The sequence below is a fragment of the Pelecanus crispus genome, chromosome 2, assembly GCF_030463565.1.
Source record: "Pelecanus crispus isolate bPelCri1 chromosome 2, bPelCri1.pri, whole genome shotgun sequence".
Taxonomy (NCBI): Eukaryota; Metazoa; Chordata; class Aves; order Pelecaniformes; family Pelecanidae; genus Pelecanus; species Pelecanus crispus.
In genome coordinates, this window is record NC_134644.1 from 91,122,084 (window position 1) to 91,143,764 (window position 21,681).

At 41.3% G+C, this 21,681-nt stretch overlaps 1 protein-coding gene across 1 annotated transcript in view; it reads left to right on the forward strand.

The window, feature by feature from the left end:
- The window catches only part of MYO10 (myosin X), a 134,703-nt gene that overhangs the window by 35,867 nt on the left and 77,155 nt on the right, over positions 1-21,681 (forward strand). Inside the window, exons 3-4 of the mRNA XM_075705032.1 lie at positions 3,915-4,073; positions 20,831-21,018. Of these exons, the coding sequence (XP_075561147.1) occupies positions 3,915-4,073; positions 20,831-21,018 (347 nt within the window). The remainder of the gene's footprint in view (positions 1-3,914; positions 4,074-20,830; positions 21,019-21,681) is intronic.

Genomic DNA, 21,681 nt, shown 5'->3' on the forward strand with positions numbered 1-21,681 from the left:
GGACATGGGGCGTTGTCATCAGAGCTTTGAAACAGTCTGTCACAACCAGACCAATATGGTTTGTTTTCACACTTTCTGCACGTCACTCTGTTTTTAGTGTTCATTCCGATACTCCTGTCCTCACTCACCTATCTGTTCAATCTTTCCTTTTTTCCTAGAGAAAGAAATCTGACTCAGCAGCATGTGATTACTTTTTTCCAGTCATTTATTTGCTTTCTTCTTCAAGATACAGTAAACAGCACTCCTCTACCCTCGGGTGTGTGTTCTCCTTTCAGCAAGCTGTTAATATTTGGGCGTCCAATAGTTCCCTCCTATGTTATTTTTGAACTTCAGAGTGCCTCTTACAGCTTTTTTCATGTTATCCCGGGAACTTGGTAGCATCGGTCCCCTGGCTTTTCGGGTTGCTTCCTCCTTTGAGTCCATTTTTGGCGTATTCATTGCAGCACTAGTATGCTGTCGTAGGGACAGTCGAGTGGTTTTGACGTGGTGTTCTCCTTTCCCAGTGAAATGCTCTTTACTGTTGTCTAGCTAGGTTTGCTGTTTTGTCTTGTAGTTCTTGAGCTTGTTCTTTTATTGTTGTTCTTTGCATTGCTCCTTCCTATCTCAACCTCTAATTTTCACTTCCATAATAACTTTAAGAGTTCTTACTTTGCGTGCTGTCTCTTTAGAGTTTAATTTATAGTTTTCCATGTATTCAGTATGTTTGTTATCTTGGAGTGTTTATATCTTGAGAGGAAAGAAGTTTTTGCTGAATTCTCATTTAGGCTTGTCTTAATCTTACTCCAAGTTTCCTGCATGTTTTACTTGACCTTCTAGTAATGCTGTCAAGATCCTTGAAGATGGATGCTCCTGCAGTCTGCCAATGGGCTCCTCTTGAAGTTCAGGAGCCAACTTGTTCATCTTCCTCTGCTGCATGCTGACCCCGCAGAACGGCTCTTGGTTCCTATTTCCTGAGGATTTCATCTGCTGTAATATTTCATAACATGACCTTCTATTTAGTAACGATAAAGTTCAAGGTAGCTTTTTCACATCCTTATCCTAATAAAGGCGTGTGTCAAGATGAAATAAAACAAAGCAGGCCCTTCAGGGCTTGAGCAGCAGGACTGCTAAAAGCCCGTTTTAAGGAAATGAGGTCTGCACATGGTGATCCTGCTGCCCTGTCTGATGACTTTGGTCTTGTTAGATGATTTAGACCTAGTTTTACAGTAGGTTTAGGAAATCTGAAGGATGCGTGCCTCTGGTGAAAATGAAGAGTAAAGGAAAAGTAACTCCCCAGCATTGGGGAAGAGACCCTCCTTCTTCCTGGTCTGGCTGGCAGCCATTATGACCGGTCGGTGTGTTTTCTAGCTGGGCGACGGGTGGGCATATCTCTGAGTCCGCTCACAGAGCCGTTTCCTCACCCAAACAAGGAGGCAATGCATGGAAGAGCTGGAAGTGTGTGGACAACCAGCCTGAAGAAGATAAAATAGCGGCTTTGAGTGGGAAGGATGAATCTGCAAAGACCATCTTTGATAGACCTGCCACTCACAAGCCAATTGTCACGTTGTTTTTCTCGGTGCATTTTTATTAATTCCTTTGTTAATAAATGTGCTTAGTGATGTATGGAGTGCTCTGCCTACCCTACTAACCCGTGCTTCACATATCAAAGAACAGAAATCACAAATACAAAAATTCTCTTCCTAGAAATGATGTTTTGTTTCCTTTCCATGTTCACATGAGCCGCACTCACAGGATATGTGCCATCCCCTTTTGGCTTTCTAGTTCTTTTAAGACTGTTTTTCTGTTTTAGTTCCATGCTGATACATGGCTTCTGTTAAGTTACTTACTTTTCTAGGATTTGCTCCCCTTAAATCCCTTTTATTTCCAAGTCTTTCAGCTTACAATATTCTTTGTTCTGCAGTATGACCTTCGGGGTTTTTTGTCATGGTTCTTCTGACTAGGAACTGCAGTTTATTACTCTTGAGATACGATTACCTCTAATGCCAGCTTGCAATCTGTGTGGTTATTAGTCTTGGGACTGCTAACACTTTCAGCCCCAAAGTTTTGCTATCAATTGATGCTGTTCACATTCGTTCTGTCTGTTAGATATTTGGACTGCTTGCCCCTGGATCATGTACAAGTGGCTGCTTTCTCCATCCCAGCCAGTGTCTCTCTGTCCTGTACAAATGCTTGTCCTGTCATCTTGATGGTTGTTTACCACAAAATATGGCTCAGATCTCCCAGTGGCTGTCTTCCCCGCAGTTAGGGACTGTGCTTTGGATGCTCTGAACCTGTAGGAACTTTCTGATGGTTTGCTCGTGTGTCCTGTTGATGTCCATGCTGCCTTCCAGCACCTGTTAGAAATTAGTTTCTTGGATCTCCTTTCTCCCCCAGCCTTCCTCCAGTACGCTTTGTGCTGGTGCGAGTGACAGCTGTAATGGCACGATGGCCTGTGCCAGCATTTAGTACACCTGCGCTATGATTTTAATGAACAAATTTCATCAGGCAGTTCTCCTCTGTCAGCTGGTGGGATGTCAGAGTACAGGGCTTCAATGTTAAGTGTGGTCTGTGTTCAGCCTCTTGCTTCTTCAGCTTCCTTTTCTCGCTTGTCTCAGCAAGACAGACAAAATCATCAGTATTTTCCTGAACGGCCTCCTATGATGACACAACCGTCCTTGTTCAGTCTTTCGTTACCAGGAGCATACATATGTTTTTATGCTGAAATCCTTTGAGGGGTTTTGTCTTCCCGTGCAGATGTGGCCCCTTGCGCTGCCCTGTCCGTCGGGCAGGGCTGCGTGATCCCCAGCCCGCAGCGGCAATCCCGCGGTGCTCGCCAGTGCTCGGCCTGCTGGTTATTGCCCTTCTTTCATCGGTTTTATAAATATTATTTCTAAGGATTTTGGAAGGTTTTTTTTTTAAATATTCCACATCATTAAAGTATTTGCATTAACCCCACACTTGACTTTCTTACACTGAAACGGTGCAGTTAGCGGGGACTAGTATTGCCTGAGTAACATTGGCTATGAGATACAGGCATATGTCTATAAGGATGAGCTGCCAAGATGTAAATTAAAAGGAAATGGCAAGCTGAATTCCAGCGCTATTGTTTTTTAGTCTTCAGTGATGTCATTATATTCATAAAAGTTTAACTAGATTGGGGATGCGTACATCTTCTGAGCATATTTGTGATAGTTTTACAGAAGATGTGTAGAAGTGTTTTCTGACTGAGGCTTTAAATTGTGGCTTTTTTAGAGCTTTTACTGTCTGTTTGGAACAGGCGTCAGAAATTTGTCTCATAAGTCCATTATTTAGAAATCATTTTGCCTATTCATTTGCAAATACCTGCAGCACACTGAACTGAGAGTGCTGCTTAGATTAGGAATAATGACCTGACCCGATAGCGGTCCTGACCGGAGAATTGAATGGAAACGTTTAAGTGGATTTCAGATCAAACATATAAACACTTGCAGTGTGTTAGAGCAATAATTTTAATTTGCTGTTTTGCACTGTAACACATTTGCTCTCAGAGTAATTTGAGTATAAGTGCAGTTTACTGTAGGGGGTGGTTTTTTGTTTGGTTGGTTTTAGATTTTTTGGGAATGATTATTGCTTGGTTTACTTTTCTCCTGATGAAGGCTAACAGTAGTCCACTGTGAAATAAGACTACATTTGCCCTTAAAAAGGAAAAGACCTTACAGTCCTCAGTGCATTGTCAGTATGTGCTGGTTTCATATGACCATGTACGTATTTGGGGCTTCAGTTATTGTCAGAGAAACTGTTGAGGAACGTATGACTGGCAGACTATGGTATTTTACAAGCCTGCACACTGATAAACTGGGTAGGGAATATGAATGGGTATGAAAGCTCCATTCTCAGATAGGAGTTTTTGAATGTGTGCTCTGATTATTATGTTTTCTTTGTTTCCCCTTTTTCAGGTATTCACTTACAAACAGAGCACGATCACACACCAAAAAGTAACGCCTATGCATCAAACAAGCACAGAGAGCGTGGAAGACATGGCAGCGCTCGTAGATCTCCATGAAGGCTCCATTATGCACAACTTATTCCAGCGATATCAGCAAGATAAAATCTATGTAAGTTTCTTCCAAAATTAAGAAAAATACCCAGAGGGAATGTTTTTGAATGTGTTTTCTTTGTGTGTTCACATAGAGGTGAAGCATGCCTCATCTAGTGACTTCTCGTGAACAATGATGGAAGGAGAAGGTAGCTCAGGGCTGGCCTGGCAATCCCTTGGAGACCTTGAAAAACTGGCATGCCCAATATGCTTCTACACTTCCAGTCATAGGGTTGTGAAAAGGGCTCTTGTTTTTCTTGTCTCCTTTAGACTCTCTGCCCCAACAGTATGTGCTGTGTACGTCACCAGAGAGGATGCAGTGGGATTTAGTCTGTGACTGCTGTTTGAGATCCCATCAGGCCAAGATCCAATTCTGATCAGCTTCCCCTTTTCTGTTGTAGTAGAAAGGGATTGATATTATGATCGTCAGGCTGGGGAACTGTGCCGTTAAATACAGATAGTCAGAGTTTGGGGTGTATGAGAACAGGCAGCTGTTCATCAGTTTCAAAACCTAGGAATTAGTCCACACAAATTCTTTTTCTCTGTAATGGAGGCTTTTGTGATTAGCTTTACCTGCTCTTTAAATATTCATTAACCTTGAACTGACTAGATACGAATCTTTCCTGAATCTGGAACTACAGTGAATGTGAGAAAGACAGAAGGAATATTAGTGGCTGTTACAGGTTGTGAAATCTCCCTTTTCATCAGTGGTTCGGTGGTTAGTGTTTTTGTGTTTCTCTGGTTTTGTTTTTTGGTTTTGGGTTTTTTTTGTTAATTAATAACTGCAGAACATAAATAATTTTTGTGTGCATTACCTGTCTGGGCCCTTGATTTGGCCATATACACACTTTATTCCAAGCTTCATCTATTGAGTTTGGCTTCTTTATTTTTAAACATGAACATATCTTAATGTAAAAATAAACTTTCCCTGTATTTAGAAATGTCTTTACGATAAAAAGCAAAAAAGGGCACAAGGAAATTATGTTCTTTTGCCCATTACCATTAAGGTGGCTACTATGGGGAACCCTAAATGTTGAGGTAGTTCTCTTTACAAAAGTCTTCATGTATGTTTTTTTTTTCCTCAAAACAAAACCATTTTGCCATTCAGAAAAACTGGTAAACAAAAAAATGAATAGCATATATGAACAATCCTGCACATGCGGGGAAAAATAGCTACTTGTAAGAGTTTAATTTTCCACCAGTGTAATTAGATTAGAATATAATACTCAGTGTGAGTCAAAATAATAAAAAAATTGTTTTGAGCCATTATGTGTACTCAGATGGAGGACACTTCCCCCTTTTAAAAAGCATGTGTGTAAAAGGGGTTGATTTTTTTGAAGAGGCAAAGAATAGCTTTGTTCTGAAGAGACGTGTCCTAGCTTATTTCTTAGCTTGTCAAGGCAAGTTTAGGGTATGCCAATACTTGGTGCTCAGTGCGGTGTATGTTTCTAGACAAACAGGTTTGTGTGCTGTTAATGATGACACATCTTCAGTTGCTGCTGAATACTCATCGTCGCTTCAGTTTTGCTAATTTTACTGCTTACTCTTTTGAGTCCATCTCACCTGAAAAATGATTGAAAAGGTGGTCGGAAAAAAGGTGTGTTTTGAAATGCATATGAAAACCTCTCTGTTGTCCTAGAAATGTAACCAGGACGAGAGGAAATGGGCTCAAGCTGTGCCAGGGGAGGTTTAGGTTGGATATTAGGAAAAATTTCTTCATGGAAAGGGCGGTCAAGCATTGGAACAGGCTGCCCAGAGAGGTGGTGGAGTCCCCATCCCTGGAAGTGTTCAAAAAACGGGTAGATGTGGCACTCTGGGACATGGTTTAGTCTAGTCTCCCCTTGATTGGTTTAGTGTGGACTTGGTAGTGTAGGTTAATGGTTGGACTGGATGATCTAAAGGTCTTTTCCAACCTAAACGATTCTATGATTCTATTCTATGATTCTAGGACCTGATGTAAGAAGCATCTTGTTTTCTCCCTCCTCACTGGTACCACACTCCTGCTGTGCCAATGGTAGTGTTTTAGCAGGACAGGGCTCCAGGAACAGAAACCCCAAGAAAAGCTGATTAAATAGCTTGAATAATTTTATGAAACTTCATAGATATATGAGCATGTGTTGTAGGAGGAGGTACTGTGATCGCAAAATGAACCATGTCTTTTCAAGCCAAAATCTCTTAACTGTATTAAACAGTTCAAAGATATTTTAATGTTTGATGTTAAAAAAAAAAAAGACTGAAAGTTGCATTAAGTTCACCTTTGTTGAAGGCATTCTTGCAGCTGAAGAAGTTAGGCTCCTGGTCATTCTGCTTTGGAACCAGACTAGTTCTTGTACAGGACAGCACAAGCCATTGGAGTTCATGCTAGGAGCAGTTAAAACTTTCCAGATTGTGCATTTGCCTTCTCCCTTCCCTCCAAAAAGTCCTCTCCCTTGGCGAGGAATTGCTTCATCGGTGTAGTGCACATACTCTTGTATCCACCTCGGCACCTTGGCTGTATCTGTTCTTTGTGCATTAGGGATAAATCAGGAAGGCATGTGCCCCTTCTCCACTCAGAGTTTAGGGGCTGGTCATCCCATTGAAAGACTTCTTGCCATCCCTGAATATAAACCACCATAAAATTGCCCTGTCCTAGCTTTTAGCTTACAGGTGTTTTGTCCCTCTTTACTTCAGCTCTGTGTACCTCCTTGTCCACAACCTGAGTGGGGGGAAAAGATATGCAAAGTTGTATGCTGGCATTTTTTGAGTTATATGCTTGTAGTATTACAAGCATATTTGTGTGGTTCTTGAGTCTGGCAGCTTTTTGTTAGTTTTCTCAGTGGCAATGAGGCCGGGAAGCACCTTTGTACCCTTAATGAGGAATGCACTTAATTAGGATGTAAGTTTTGGGGCTTGCTTCTTCACTCACACACAAAAATCATATGAAGTGCAGTATACTAAATTGTAGTGTGAAGTATCTATAATTTCAAAAACACAGAAGAAACAAAGAGAAATTTAAACAGTTGCTTTCTCAGGAAGACAATTATTTATGTAAATCTTCCACTGTTAATTTGTGTGTTTGTCTGTATTTGCAGAGCTCTTTCTCCAGCAATGAGCATTTAAGTAAATATCTTCAGATATTTGAGTTCAGTTTAATCTTCCTTTACTTAATAACATTTTTGTCTCCACATAATCATACCTGTGTTCCTAAACTCTTTACTACTTCCTAATTAATACTGTAAGATACTTGCTACGGATACCAAGTTTTGTCAAACATGTCATTGACTTTCTTTGCTGCTGCCAACAACTGCAGCTATAAAGGGTCAGCAGAGGATTTTCTATATTTCTTACTGTTTTTTTGGGGAGGGAAGAATATCGATTTAGGATACAGACTATGTTCATAGCATGAATGATGCCTGGCTCTGTACTTAATGAGTTGAGGCTCTTAGCTGAATCTCTGCTCTTCGCGAGAAGCTGAATAATAAAAGTTGTTCGTGTCTATGTGCAACCATCTTTTTGTATCAGTGTCATGTCTGTTAACGTCTGCTTGTGATACTTTTTGTCTGAATTTCCATAAAAGAAAAGAGTGTGTGTTTTCCCTTTTTGGCCTGTGAGAGGCATGGGGTGTACATGCGCTTTCTTGATTACTTACAGCAGGCTCCTGTCTGGTATTTTTTCACGTTTCTTGATTAATACTGCTTTGGTTTAAAAGTTTGCTTCTGGGCTATCACCGCTTCTGTTACCCAGGAAAGGAGCAGAGTTAGGATGGCCGTGATCGTATGTTGCAGGGGTTTTCATCGCTATTTCCTTCCCCATTTTACTCTGTCAGGAGCAACTTGATATGGGAGATCCAGCTTCTGAACATCGGTATATGAGCTTTAATGTCTGTCTGTGAATGCTCAGATTAGCTTGTGTGCTAGGTTGGTATGTGGCGAAATATGGAGAGATAAACACCAGTGCTAAAAGCAGAAGGTGCCCACATTTGAAAATGGAGCCTTTTGTGAAGGCAAATGAGGGATTTCGTCGCCTTTGAAGCAAGGCCAGCACGGGGCACACGATGTGGAGAGGGGAAGTGCTGTGGCGGCTGTTCTTGTCGCTGCTCAAAGGCGAGTTGTTCCCAAAGCTGTTGATTCTGGTTTACTTTCAGTTAAGTACACATTGCGGAGGAGACTGGCTTAGCCTTGGAGAGGACGCCGTGAACCACACCGTGTGGCTTGTGCTGCAAGACGCACAAATTATGATGTACGAGCTGGCTCCGGGATGAGCTGCGGTTGTCTTGTCTCTGTGGCCAGCGGTTATTTACTGATGCAGGCTTTTGCTGAGGTGAGAAGCGGGTTGGAAATAACTGCAGTATACATTGTTCAGGTCAGGATGGAGGTTTTCACCATCAGATCCACCCTCGTTTGCCTGAGTTCAAGCAATAAACAAGTTTCAAAGCGCATCTGATTAGCTTTTCCCTTTTGAATTAAGCTCTGAAGTGCCAGGTAGGCACGTTCCCTTTTGAAGTGGTGATGATTTGACGCGTGCCTGTCTTGTTTAGGTTGAGAACGTGTACCCGTGCCCAGAGAGGCGTGGGGTGGGGTGGGGTGTGGCGGTCCCTTGGTCACCCTCCCCTGATGGGGAGTGTGGCCTCCAGGTGGTCCAGCAGTTGGGTGCGGTGGCCAGGAAGGGTGAGAGAGAACATAACCTATTTTTGCTCACTTTCAAATTAGGACTGCAGCCTGCCCGCCAATAATTATAACCATCTGTTAGGTTTGTGCGCATATGTATAAAAACTTCTGTACCAGCCACGTAGACATGTACTGCTGTACCAACCGCATCCACATCAGAGGGAGGATGATGGTAATTAGGAGCTCAGTTTTCATGGCTGGCTTCCTTTCTCTCTTCAGCTGAAGCAACAAACATGGAATAACTTGGATGAGAAAGCAACATTTCTTCTGTTTTTAAAACAGTTGTTAAACTAGAAAAGTTGTCTCTTCCCTGACAAGGTTGCTTGCAGAGCTCCTAGCCATTTCATTACACTGAATGCTCAGTTATCTGTTCTTAGAAGGTGTATTCAGTTATTTATGTGTCAATTTTTAAATCTATTTGTATTTATTTACTTTAGCAGCATGTTCAGTTGTAGTTTGTTAAACTTGAAGTAATTAGATCATTTATCTCCCTTGAAGTCATGAGAGTTCCCTGAGGCAACTAGTTGATGTTTGTGCAGTGTTAATCCATAATCACCATCACGGTTTTTTCAGATTCTGTTTGCAGACACAGACACTTTAGTATCTAGGTCAGTTGCTCTCTATGACTTGTTTGTCTAGGTTTTTGCATATTTGTGTTTTTCTGGGTACAGTAAAACTCATTTCAGATCCAGTGCAGTTGCTCTATGCCATGTTAGGATGGTCAGAAGGAAGTGGATGTTGCTGCATGTTATAGTGAGAAAATATCAGGACACACTAAAGCAATGGTTAATTAAATACAGGCAGACAGACATAATTCATACACTTTGAAAGCACTCCTGTTCAGCGTCCTCTACCACGGACACGAGTTGTAGGTGGAGGCAGGGAGACAAAGGAACATCAGTGGAAGACAACAGCCCCAAAGTGTTTACTTATGAAGACAAAAACTGTCATGACTGATTTCTTAAATGGAAAAAGTTGGATGCACTCCCTGCAGAAACTGAACCTAAAAAGAATGTGTGTCAAGGACCCATACACCATCCTGGACAGCTGAACAGGCTTGGTGTTTGGCCTGTCATGCTCTGTGGTATAAATAAGTGTGGGTCATTGATTTAGAAAAAAACCCAGGCAATGGCACACACAAATTGTGTCATTAATTAGTACCATAAAATATATATAAATATTGTACATGTACATTTAGACCAAGTCCTTAGTTATTACACTAGCTCCTAGAACTACACTTATCCTGGTCTTGTCTGCAACCCAGCTGTGGTTGCACAGTTCCTTTCCACAGGCATCCAATGTTCTAGAGCCATCCCAAGTAACTGGTTCGCAGGATCTGCTCTATGCTCACTGAGGAAACTGCTGTTTACTTAATTGCTCTGCTTTTACAGTAAAGAAATTTTGAAAGTATGCTGATGGATCACAGTGTTTTTCATGCCTTCCTATGCTACTGGGAAGATTGGGAAGATTCCACCAGCTCCTTCAGTGGAAGTGCAGAGAGCAGAGAATGCTGTTGCTAAGAATGCATGACAAGTGTCTATACATAGCTACTTACCTCTATAATTAGCATGTTATGCTTACACTCATCAGATAATGTTTTCAAAATGTAGTTCAAAGTGAGTTCCTGTCTCCAAGCATTAATTACAGCTTCCATTTCACATCTGTTACTAGAGAGCAGCAGACAAAGATCTATATAAACACAGCAGGCTTTTAATTGGAAATCTAGTGGAATTTATTTATGGTGATTGCTATTTCTAAAGGATGGTCAGTTATATAGATCAACAATTGCCTGCCAAAGGCCAATTATCATTATTTTTATTTGTTTTTCTTTTTTTAATACATGTTAGAGGAAGAACATAGCTGTAATGATAAGAGAAGTAAACAAATGCCATTGGTTGGTTAACCAACTTTGCTTCTCAATTCTTCCATACTGCAGAACTTGTGGGACTGCTAATAACAACAACAACAATAAAGAATGTTTGCCTGAACTTTGTCCTCACAACTGAAAATATTGGGGTTTTTAAAGGTGCATATTTTTGTATCTTAGCAAATATTTTGGCCTGAGGTGTTGTGATCAACGTGGTATCATTAAAAAGGGAGCTGCTCAGAAAGGTCTGTGTAATTGAGTACACTATCGTGTATGCAATGGCTACAACAAACACTTTGCAATATATGCAATGGCTACATGTATGCAATGGCTACACAAACACATAAATTTATATTACAGTTTACAGCACATTAGGTACTTGTTGGTAACCTGTTGTGTGTATATGCTGTAGTAGGGATCTTACCCTCTTAACATCAGGGGCCTGTTTCAGTGAGACAGATGGGGAGGCAGAGGAGGTCAAGGTTTTATTAAAACATAAAAAACTTGCTCTTTCTGTCTGCTCTGTACCTGTATTTTTCTTCTCATTTGATTGGTTGGTCAGAGAATAAATAATACACACAAGGTCAACAGGGTCAATTCCTGTTGTCTTCCATGAATTTTGAATGATACCTAAGCCTTACTTAATGATAACTTCTTATCGAAAACTGCAAAGTAGAAATCTATCGTCTTGTGCAGGTTTTGTCATTGGTGATGGTATATATTGCTAATGTCTTTTCAGACTTGAAGGCTTGTTTTCGTGTTGTTTTCTCCACACCTTTCTTTATTGACTGTCACTGCTAACTCTATGAGCTGAGGACAGAAAGCAGACCAACGTGTAGAATCAAAAGGAAAATTTTTCAGTCGTTTGCATAAGTGCCAACAACAGCTTAGTGCCATTCAGTCAGAGCTTTTGCAAATGGTGCTGAACGCTTCTGTGTGAGCCTTTGCCTTGTTTGCAGGTAGCTTTGGCTCCTTTCTGTAAGATCTGTTGCTCCCAGTCCTGCAAAGGCATTGAAAGGAGGGCAGGAGTTTGGAGTCCGAAAGTTAATCCACTTGTCTGTCACCAGATGTTTTCTTTATGTGAGTTAGGCTTTGACTGTAAAGTGAGCTGCACAAAATTTACTGATTGTGCTACACTGTCCAACTGCCTTATTTACATATTCCAGCAGTTTAATACTAGAAAGGCCACAGACAAGCCATTTAAGTTGAGAATGAATTAAATTACTTTTATAGCTATTGTCTACCTGCATAAATGGACTATTGATTCATAGCCAGGCTGTTACTTTTATTTGAAAAGATGTAGTCCATTTCTCGCAAGCAGTGTCAGCTATTTCCTTTTGATGTCTGTCAGTCTTTCCTTTTAAAAGCAAATGGAGTCCAAAAGTTCCATTTAGCAGATTTTTGACCGCTAATACCGTTTGCCATCCTAGTGCTGATTTCTAGATCCATGGCTATTTGGCAGCAGTTCGGTGCCATCCAAAAAACTACCTGGCATAGACTTAGATTTCAGTTATTCTGGCTTTTGACTTATGTTTGCATGCTCTTTTAAAGCATAATTCCTGCACTTCCTGCTCTCCTCCTAAAAAAAAACCCCTTTCTATAGAAGAGGTCTTAAAACATTAAAGGACCATGGAAGTTACAAAAATCTGGATATCGGTATGTAAAATACTCGCAGGCAGAACGAAACAGATTTCCAAAGCTTTATATTAAAAATATTTCTCCAGTGTTCTAGAGACACTGCTTTTTGGTATATCATCTACCAGCATTTTTGTTTGCATTTGCATGTGTTTTCTCTGAAAAGCCCCTTCATCTTCCCAAGATGAATCTATAGGAAGGAAGAAGACCATTTTTGTCTTTTCCTTGCTGGAGGGTGAATTAGACCTTCAGACAGCTTTGAAAGAGTCATTTGAGCATTGTGCAATAACAAAGCAGGAAGAAGAACTAGTGTGTGGCCACAGGCCATTTGAAATGAAGTGACAAGCCATGGGGTCTCCGCTCTTTGTGGGGCCTTCTCTGATTTGAGCTAGAGATCGCCTGGTTAGAGTTAAGCTGTGCACTTGTGCACACAGATTGCTACAGTCTGATGTGCAAACCTACATTCACATGCTGTATTGCAGCCCATGAAAATGACAAAATCAATGTCTCATTCTAATCAATCATGGTTTTTTGTTCAGGAGGTCACCTCCTCTCTCCACTTGGCAATGGTGAAGGGAGATACTCTTCCATAACTGTTTATATAAACAGTCTATGCACAAAAGATCATTATGCTGACACCCAGTAGATAGGTCTGCTACATGGTAGAGTTTGCATTGTATTAGTCAGAAAAAAAAATGCAATAAAACCAAGGAGACTTGGTCCTTTTTATACAGGAGAAAAACTGCCAGAAACCTGTGAAATTCTTAAATAAGGGAGAATGTCTGACATCAATATTATTGTCTGTTGGTTTGGTTTTTACCTTTGGCTGTAACAATGCTCTTTTATCAGCTTTTCTTTATATTGGTTTCATATTTCCCAAAAGGATTTTTTGGTGCAGATTCTGGATAACGCTTGTAGAGTTTCCTTGAGTATTTTCATCCACATGGAACAGTCTGTTCAGTAGGAGAAAATTAATGGGAAAATAAGATGAGATTAAGCTATGAGTGTATCTCTTAACCTGTGGAGGGCTCTTAGTTTTGTGCAGGTTCTTCACCAGCTCCGGTGAGCAGCTCCGGTGACCAAAGCCCCATTTTTAACCCTTAAGAAATAGACAGATCTAGGCAGCTTCAGTTAGCTGCCTAGAACAAGGACACTATGAATGTGTAAGGTTGAAGTTGTAGAGAGTGGAAGAAGTGGAAGAGGTAGCTAGGTTGCGAAGTCCCACTTTTTTCATTAAGAGGTAGCAGAGCCTTTGCCCTTGGAGGAGCTTGGGAACAGGATGGTGTTGCTTAATACCGTTGTACCAAGGGAAGCTTAAGGTCACATTAGTTGGGTTGAAGGGTCAACATAACAGACAAGAATGCATCTAATAGGGTGTGCTGTTGCCCAGCAGTTGCCTCTGATCATCTGAAATCACATATTAAAAAAAAATCCAAAATTATTCCAAAAATCTTCTTGTGAACTGTGCCAGTGAAAACAAGCATAAAGCCTGGCTTTGAAAATGCCTTGGTCTGTTATGCCTTGGATCTGATCTGTGCTCAGCACAGGAATGGAAAAGGCCACCAGGGAGGCAATTGGTAGAAGCTGCTGCAGCTTACATCATGGACTGAAGCACATGGGAAAGTGCAGCTAAGCAGTGTGAACGTGCCTGAGAAGATGCTTTTCAAAAACAATGTCAAGAAGAACATTTAGCCCGTGGGTCTTGGATGCAGGTAGCTGCCTGTTGGCACTTGATCTTCTTAGTGACATTCTCTGTTGTGTTCTGGTTCCTTTCTAAAGGTCCTCTGCTATGGACGCTAACTCTTGAGTTTGTAGTGTGGCCTGTGTGTTTACAAATAGCTCATTTTGCAATCAGTTCTGCGACTGACCTTGAGAACAAAAAAGGAGAATTTAGGGCTCATAATGTGCGCATTGACAAGGAACAGGGAGATAAAGAAAAGCAAAGCTGATGTAAATTTGGGCAGTTGGAAACCCACCATGAGTCACCAAACACGGCCAGGGCTGCAGAAGCCCGAGCGTGTAAGCATGATTATAGAGTATGACATTTCCAACTTAGAAACGGTCTATTGGTTGAAAACATCTAAGCTTGTAGTTTAGTACTTCACTTTGATTATGGTTTTTAAGAAAGGAGCTTGGCTTCAGACATTTTAGTTTATAATTTAGAGAGACAACTGGATTCCATCCCACTGAAATTAGCATGGGACTAGCTGAAAGATGGGGTGTAGTTACCACAGAGAGGATAAATCAAAGTCCTACCAAGAATGAGGGCATTAATTATCATCCTGTTTATGGCATACCCCTGCCCCTTCTGCTGCCTCCCCTAAAAAGCACACCAAAATATGGCCCAGCCATCTTTCTCCTTTTTATGCTGACGTCTGTGTGGTGGTTGACCTATTGTCTTTGCCTCAGAATAAATTCAGTCATGATTACCGTCCATCCCTTTACCTGAGAGAACTGGGAGCGACAGAGGCTGTATCTGTAGTATGGGTCAATTCTTCTGTTCCCAGGTTTTGCATCCTGACACCTTGAAATTTGGTATTGAAAACATAATGAAGTTTGACAGCTACTTTGTGGTCTGTCAAATGTTGTCTGCCTCTGCATGTTCTGTGAAAGCACTGGTATCATAATTTGGTAACATTACTGTAGCCATGATGTAGCCATTTGAAAGTATGAGACACATGCGAGTTTGTGGAACAGTGATAAAAATCTTTTCCCATACGTTGTCTAGGAGTGACATATAAGTAGCTCTCTAGTCAGCAGTTGCACTGCAGTTTTATTTGAAGTTTCCCATATATTAAGGATAATCCCAGAAAATAATAGTTGTTGAATAAATTGTCAGGTTGCTCCTAATACCCCTTTTTAAAAAAAATACCCTTACTTTTCAGACACAGAATCAATTCCTTAAGTGACTCCAGGAAAGTTGGGCATTGCTCAAAAACAACCCAGAAACATAATTTTTGAGGCATCTGTAAACATGCTTTTGTTTCTGTAATGAGACAGATTTTTCTTGTCCCAAAGCAGAAAGTTGGACAAAGTGCTGTTCTTCAATGTTAACGTATATATCTGTAACAAAACATCTTAATTTGGTATTTGATGGGTTCCAACATGTCTAGTACCAGGTTGTGAAGAATATATTGATTTTTGGTGTCATTAAAGTAACACAATGATAGAAATTGAGGAAGGCAGTCTCCTTGTGCCTGTTTTAATAGTACAAACAGTTTTAGTTTCTGTTGTGATTGTTGATCAAAGACTTAGTCCAGGAGCAGCACATAATAATGCCCTTTAACAGAGTCCTCCAGCCTGCTCCTGCCTTCTCTCCCACCCTCCCTGTAGCACGAGACATGTAAAGCCTGAAAGAAGTCATCTCCCCCCCCCACTCCCCTTTTTGTCCCGTATCTATTTATTTATTTAAGAAAGAAGGAGGAATGGGATGTCTCAGATACTAGAAGTCTGGGAAGTACAGAGGGGTACCTTGATGTAGAGAGTGAAAGGAGGTCATGAGAAAAAGAGTGTGGGATAAAGTTGATGACCTTACATGGGAAGAGCAAGCTTGGGTAAAACACACAGATCATAAAGGATCTTCAGAAATGGAAAAGTTATTATGGAGATGCAGAAGTCTTGACATAAAAGGGAAGAAGTGGAAGGTGGATGGTTGCTGGATATGGAGCAAACCTGAAAGGATATACCCAGAAAAGCATCTGTGAAGGGGAAAAGATGGAGAGCAAGGTGGTCCTGATATATTTAGTACGTTTGGTTTATAGGATTAATGAAGTGATTTTGCATTAGGGCAGTTTCCTTTTTTGTTGCTTTTTCTGTGTAGAGAACCTGAAAAAAAATTTGAAGGGGAAATTTCTTACTCTACGTTTCCCTCTTTCAGTCTGAAAGCCTTTTCTGCATGGGAAAGAAAGACATTTCAAACTGTATTTAGTTCATCTGTTGCAAACTTGTTTCTTGTAATTTTAAGCTGACTTGAAAAAGAGTATTTTAACCAGTAAAGCTTTTTACATCATTTACATTTGTTTGGCATCAAACTAAACTGATTGTGTCTTCCTTAAAAAACAGAAAAACCTCTCATGTTAGACAGGACTACTCTGACCATTGCAAGTTTTTCTAGAGTATTTCTGTGGGTATCAGAAATCTTCCTGAGCTCTTGGACCTTGTTAAAGAGCTAATTGTTTCTGAGTGTTTGAAGAAGTCTGGGGTGATTTCAAGACACAGGTTCAAAGCTGATTGCTATCAGAAGGCAACAAGCAAAACAAAAAAAGCATTTGGAGAACTGATGAAAAATCTTTTCCTTTCTCAAGTACGTCTTTTATTTTGACTCTTGTGATGCCATTGCCTTACTGAATGTCTAGCTGAGAAGACAGGGCTTGAACTTCTAATTTTGAAAGTCCTCTTAGAGGATCAGCAAACAATCTTATTTCCTCTTTTTGTGCTAAAAGGGGGAGCAGGAGTGTCTGCGGTTTGTGACCAGAAGTGTTTTGGGAGATGCATTATCAATGTAAAATTTCAGTAAAAATTTGAAAGTGGAAAAGGAGCCCAATCTTTTAATGTGGTAATCAAAGTGCTGTGTTGGGATTCAGGCTGAGTAACTCAAATTTCATTGTTCTTGGGTTTAAATGAATTAGCGGTGATCTGATAACAAGTTGTTGCTGGTTTGGTCTGTAACAAAGTAATTCAAGTGTGTGGTTCTGTCGGAAGTGTTGAGTTGGTCTTGTAACAGAGAAAAGGAAACTGTCCTGTTCATTGCCACAGATTTAAGAAGTCAGGCTTGTGATAGAAGCTCTATACAGTATTTCTCTGAAATATCCCTCAAACATTTTCAACTGGAAATTTTCAGAAATCCTGTCCGCTTGCTAGTGCTCTGGCACCTGTATGAGCATTTTTCCTGTTCATAACTGCTTTGGAGTTCTTTCGTTAAAATAAGTAATTTTTGACTGTGAGAATCAGATTAGAAACTGCAAAGAACAAAGAGAAAATTTAATTCACTCTCTTTTAAGCAAAGTGGAAGTGACATTCTTATGTGAAAATACCTTTTCTGAAATTTCATCCAAACAGCTGCCTTGTGATGTCAGCATAATAAAGTAATTTAGAGATCCTACTTCTGACTGTTAATTGCTTTAATTTGCCATATAGAATCATAGAATCATAGAATGCTTTGGGTTGGAAGGGACCTTGAGAGATCATCGAGCCCAACCCCCCTGCAGTAAGCAGGGATTGAACCTGTGAACTTGGTGTTATTAGCACCATGCTCTAACCAACTGAGCTGGTGCAGAAATAGCGTTCAGGAGACAATACCCATCCACTGAACAGCCCTGCATTTTTTTGTGTATCTTTACACCGGTTTAACTTGCTGCTAAGGTGCTTGCACTTGCAAAACGGGAAGGTCTGCCCTCCAAGAAAGGGTTTGCATTGGGCAGCTGCTCAGAGCCCCCAAGGGGAGGGAAAGCAGAGCCCTGCGAACAGGGAGGTGGTGAAGGGGTGCTCTTCTGCATGGGGGTGCAGGTCGTGCCGTGCCTCAAGTCTTCGTGGCTCTTCGAGGTGCCAGGGGAGAGGCTAGCAGGAGCAGGATCTACTGTTTAAAAAATACAGCTATTAGTAAGAGCCTGTGATAGTTACTGGTTCAGAAAAGTAGTAAGTCTGGAAGTGAAGTAGGAAATCTTGCTGCTGTTGAGTATCCCAGGGGAAATTTACAAAGACTTTGGGAAGATTTGTCTTTTAATGGGAACTTCTTTAATAATGGGAATAGTTTCTAATAACGGTGCTGCTTCAGCTCATCGATACCTTGCTGAACTACCTTGGGTTAAGGTGGAACTTTCACTTGGGCCAGCTAACTCCTAGTTGGTCCATGCAGACATCTAGTTGTGGCTGCTCCTGGGTTGGATTATGACACTTGGTAGATGATAAATCTGATCCACTGTGTCTGTGAAGAATATAGCTTTTTTGTGATTTTTTGAGCCTTGGGATGAGGAAATTGTTTTTTGAGGGCCTGGGTTTGTTCTGTCTTGTATCATTATAATTTGGTGGCAATTTGTGCACGCATTTAACTTGTTCTGCAAAGAGGTAATAACGTACTCAAAGCACCAGAAGACTGGAACCACAAAATCGGAGCTATTTTGGTAGAGGTTGTGGTTCTTCATGTTTTTGCTGAGAAAAGAAGAGAGAGAGGAGGAATTTTTAAAATAGTGACATTTCCTAAGCGTTACTCCATGAGGTGATTTAGGAATTGGTTTTGTCAGTATCATTTCTGCTATTCACCAGGGTTCTGCTATCGCCATAATACACTACCTTTTTCTCTAGGATACCTTACATGAATTATGAGGCAATGAAGCCAGCTGACTTTATTAAATAATCTTTTTCTTATTCACAGTAATGACTAATATTCTGCAAGTATTTATATAGTTTTTAAAAAGTTATGCTTAAGCCATGTGAAAGACTGCCTCATGTTTAAGTGAGTCTGTGCAGAAGTGGGATGCTGTGACCTCTTATGATATTTACCATTTGAAATAGGAGAAGCAAGAAAAGTGGTGGTGCAGTTTTGCCAGTGCTTTATCACAGGAAGATCAGGGAGCGTGGCGATGTTGTTCTGTCAGGTACTTGATCATGCAGAAGTTCTAGAGTGTATGCTTAGAGTTATAAAGTTAGATGGGATCATGTTTTGTGGAGATTTTTTTATTTGCTTCTTTGCCATGGCATCTGTTGTGATGGCGTGCCTCAAGTTACTCTTCTGACATTTTAGTAAGATTTTAGTCAGATTTCAGTAAGGTAAAGAGGAAGATCTGTAGCAGTCTTATTTTACTGGTCATGCTTGCACTGTATTCTTGTAATTTAAAAAAAAAAGTATCTTAAAATTTTGCCCATGCAATCTGTGCTGAAATATGTATCAAACTGAGGTAGTTTGTTCATAGAGACTTCCTTGTTAGTTATTTAAGAACCCAAGAGGGGATGATCCCAGGAAATGAAGCTGTTGCTGTAATTGCCCTGCGATACAATCTTGTGTTGAAATGGTATTTTTCTTCTAGATGAAACCTGAGCTATTATACAGGATGGGTTTTTTTATAAAACACACAGATTGAAAGTTCACAGCTCTGCACTTGAGTTACAGTGAGGAGGAATATTCCCCTTGCAGCTAATAAAATTGTCGTAATTTCAAGGACGCTGCTGTAGTCCCCTTAGTAAAAGCTCAAAGCTGCTGCTTGTGTTGGGCCTGATGGAGGACGAACAGCTGGATAACGGGGAATGTAACAGCAGGGTAGCAGTGAGAAAGGAGAGCTGATACACAGCGATAATTACACGTTAATTAAGGAGAAGAAGAGGGAGGCAGGTAGATGTGGCATGTAAATGCTGTGGAAGAGACTGACAGGGAGGAAAGGAAAACGCGGGGGAGCTGATGGTCCCTGGGTCTCAGTGTGGTGGCTTGCCGGAGAAGAGGGCGGCTGCAGGAGGAGCACGTGGGGCTGCGTTTCTGTGGCGTGCAAGGTGCTGCTCGCCCTGTCCAGCCCTTTCTGGGTAGGGTGCTGTGGAGGTGAAGAGAGCCCCAGTCCTGCTGCCAACTTCACAGCTGGTTCCTGTCAGCGACAGGAGGGTTGACTGCTGGTGAAGCATCTGTCTGGAGGTGGGGACCGTGTTACAGGGCTGGAGGCTTCGCAGCCTGGCTTTTCACAAGTCTGCAGCAGGGCTGTTGAAGCCAGGTGTCAGCTTCCTGCCTGTAACCGCAGAAAGGGTGCTTAACAAAATGAAATTAGTATCGCAGCGGTAACACCATGCACACCGTATGATATATCAATTAATTTTGCATGCCCCAGAAATGTACTGGAAATTCTGGAGATAACATGCTTAATGTTAGCTCCTACCTCACTTAATTTGATTTTATTTAAAAAAATACATTGAAGTGAATAGAGGGTGACTGAAAAAATGAACAGCATTGTGATTAGACTGTTGCAAATGATCATGTTACCACAGCTTAATGAGTTAAGGCAATGGGAATGGGCATAAGCTGCTACCTGGGTGGTTTTAACTGATGTGCTTTCTAATTGCAGTGGGATAGAAATGACTGCCTTGTCAGCTGCTGTTGTGCATCAAACTAGTAATAAATTAAGTTGCAGAAACCCAGTGTTTCGGGAGCATCTGCCAGTTCACACGCTTTTCTTAGGACGTGCTGCCGTATAATGGTGCTAGTGTGTACCATAATATCTGATACTTCTGTTTTAAAAATGAGTAGCAGAGAAGGACTTGGATACTCTACAGGGAAATATGGACTTCTGCACCAATACTTGGGACACAGTCAGGTTTTTAGTAAGTTCACCGAGTCCCTAAGAATGTATGAGAAGCAGCTGTAGACCAGCGCTCCTTGGCAGCTGCAAGTGGTGTTAAGGCAGGGATTCGTACAGCTGAGAAGCTCTGTGCTGTAGGTGGGGTAAGCATGAAAACATGACAGAGGTGGGAGCTACTTTTGCCCTTCTGTTGCTTTTGTTGAAAGGAAGAAAGCAGGGAAAAATACTAGCCACCTTTATCCAAAGGATTGCTAGGCTTTTGCAAACATGTATTTGTTGCCTTTCATTTGGGAAGAGTGTTACCCTGTTCCACCCCATGTGTAATAACAACTGTGGGGGGGCTGTGTGCTTGCAGACCTACATTGGTTCGATAGTTGCCTCTGTGAACCCCTACAAGAGCATCCCGGGACTGTACGACCGCGCCGCCGTGGAGAGATACAGCAAGCACCACATGGGAGAGATCGCACCTCATATCTTCGCTGTGGCGAACGAGTGCTACCGCTGCCTTTGGAAGCGCCACGACAACCAGTGTATCCTCATCAGGTAAATGGCGGCGGCTGCTGCTGCTGCTGCTTTGATTATCCCTGCCAGTGAGCCTTTCGAGGTGATGTAGGAACACGGATTTGGGCCGCGTGGAGAGGAGACCTCCAAAAGAAAGCAGGCTTTTAAACCATCAGGGTTTTGGGAGAGATTTCTGAACTTGCTCTGTATCGTTCTGTGGACCTCTAACAAAATGTTAATTTTTTTTTACCTACCTTACAATTTCATTTGGTGAAAAAAATCTGTTGTATTTTTGTGCGTTTTTTGCTACTCACACATCTGATTCTACCCTAAGTGCTTTCCCCACCAGTTTAAACATCCCTGTGCAGCTCAGTAGTCTGTCACCACTAGACCCTGAAGGATCTAGAGGAAAATAAAAAATAACCCACTGGTCTCGAGAAATGCGGTAAATAACAATAGCAAAAGAGAAAAATCTCTTCATTTCAGCCACTTAACTGCCTGATTAATCTTCTTGACTTAATCTCATTGTGCTTTAATTTAATGATGATTTAACAGCTTCCCATTTGATCCACTGTGTCACTGGTACTCAGGATCTCGCTGCTGCCGAATGTACGAATGTACGTTGAGAGCAGTTGGCATTTCAATAGCTTTTCACCACTTTCAGCTCCTCCTTCATTCTTGCTCCAGAGGGGCCGAAAACGCAGC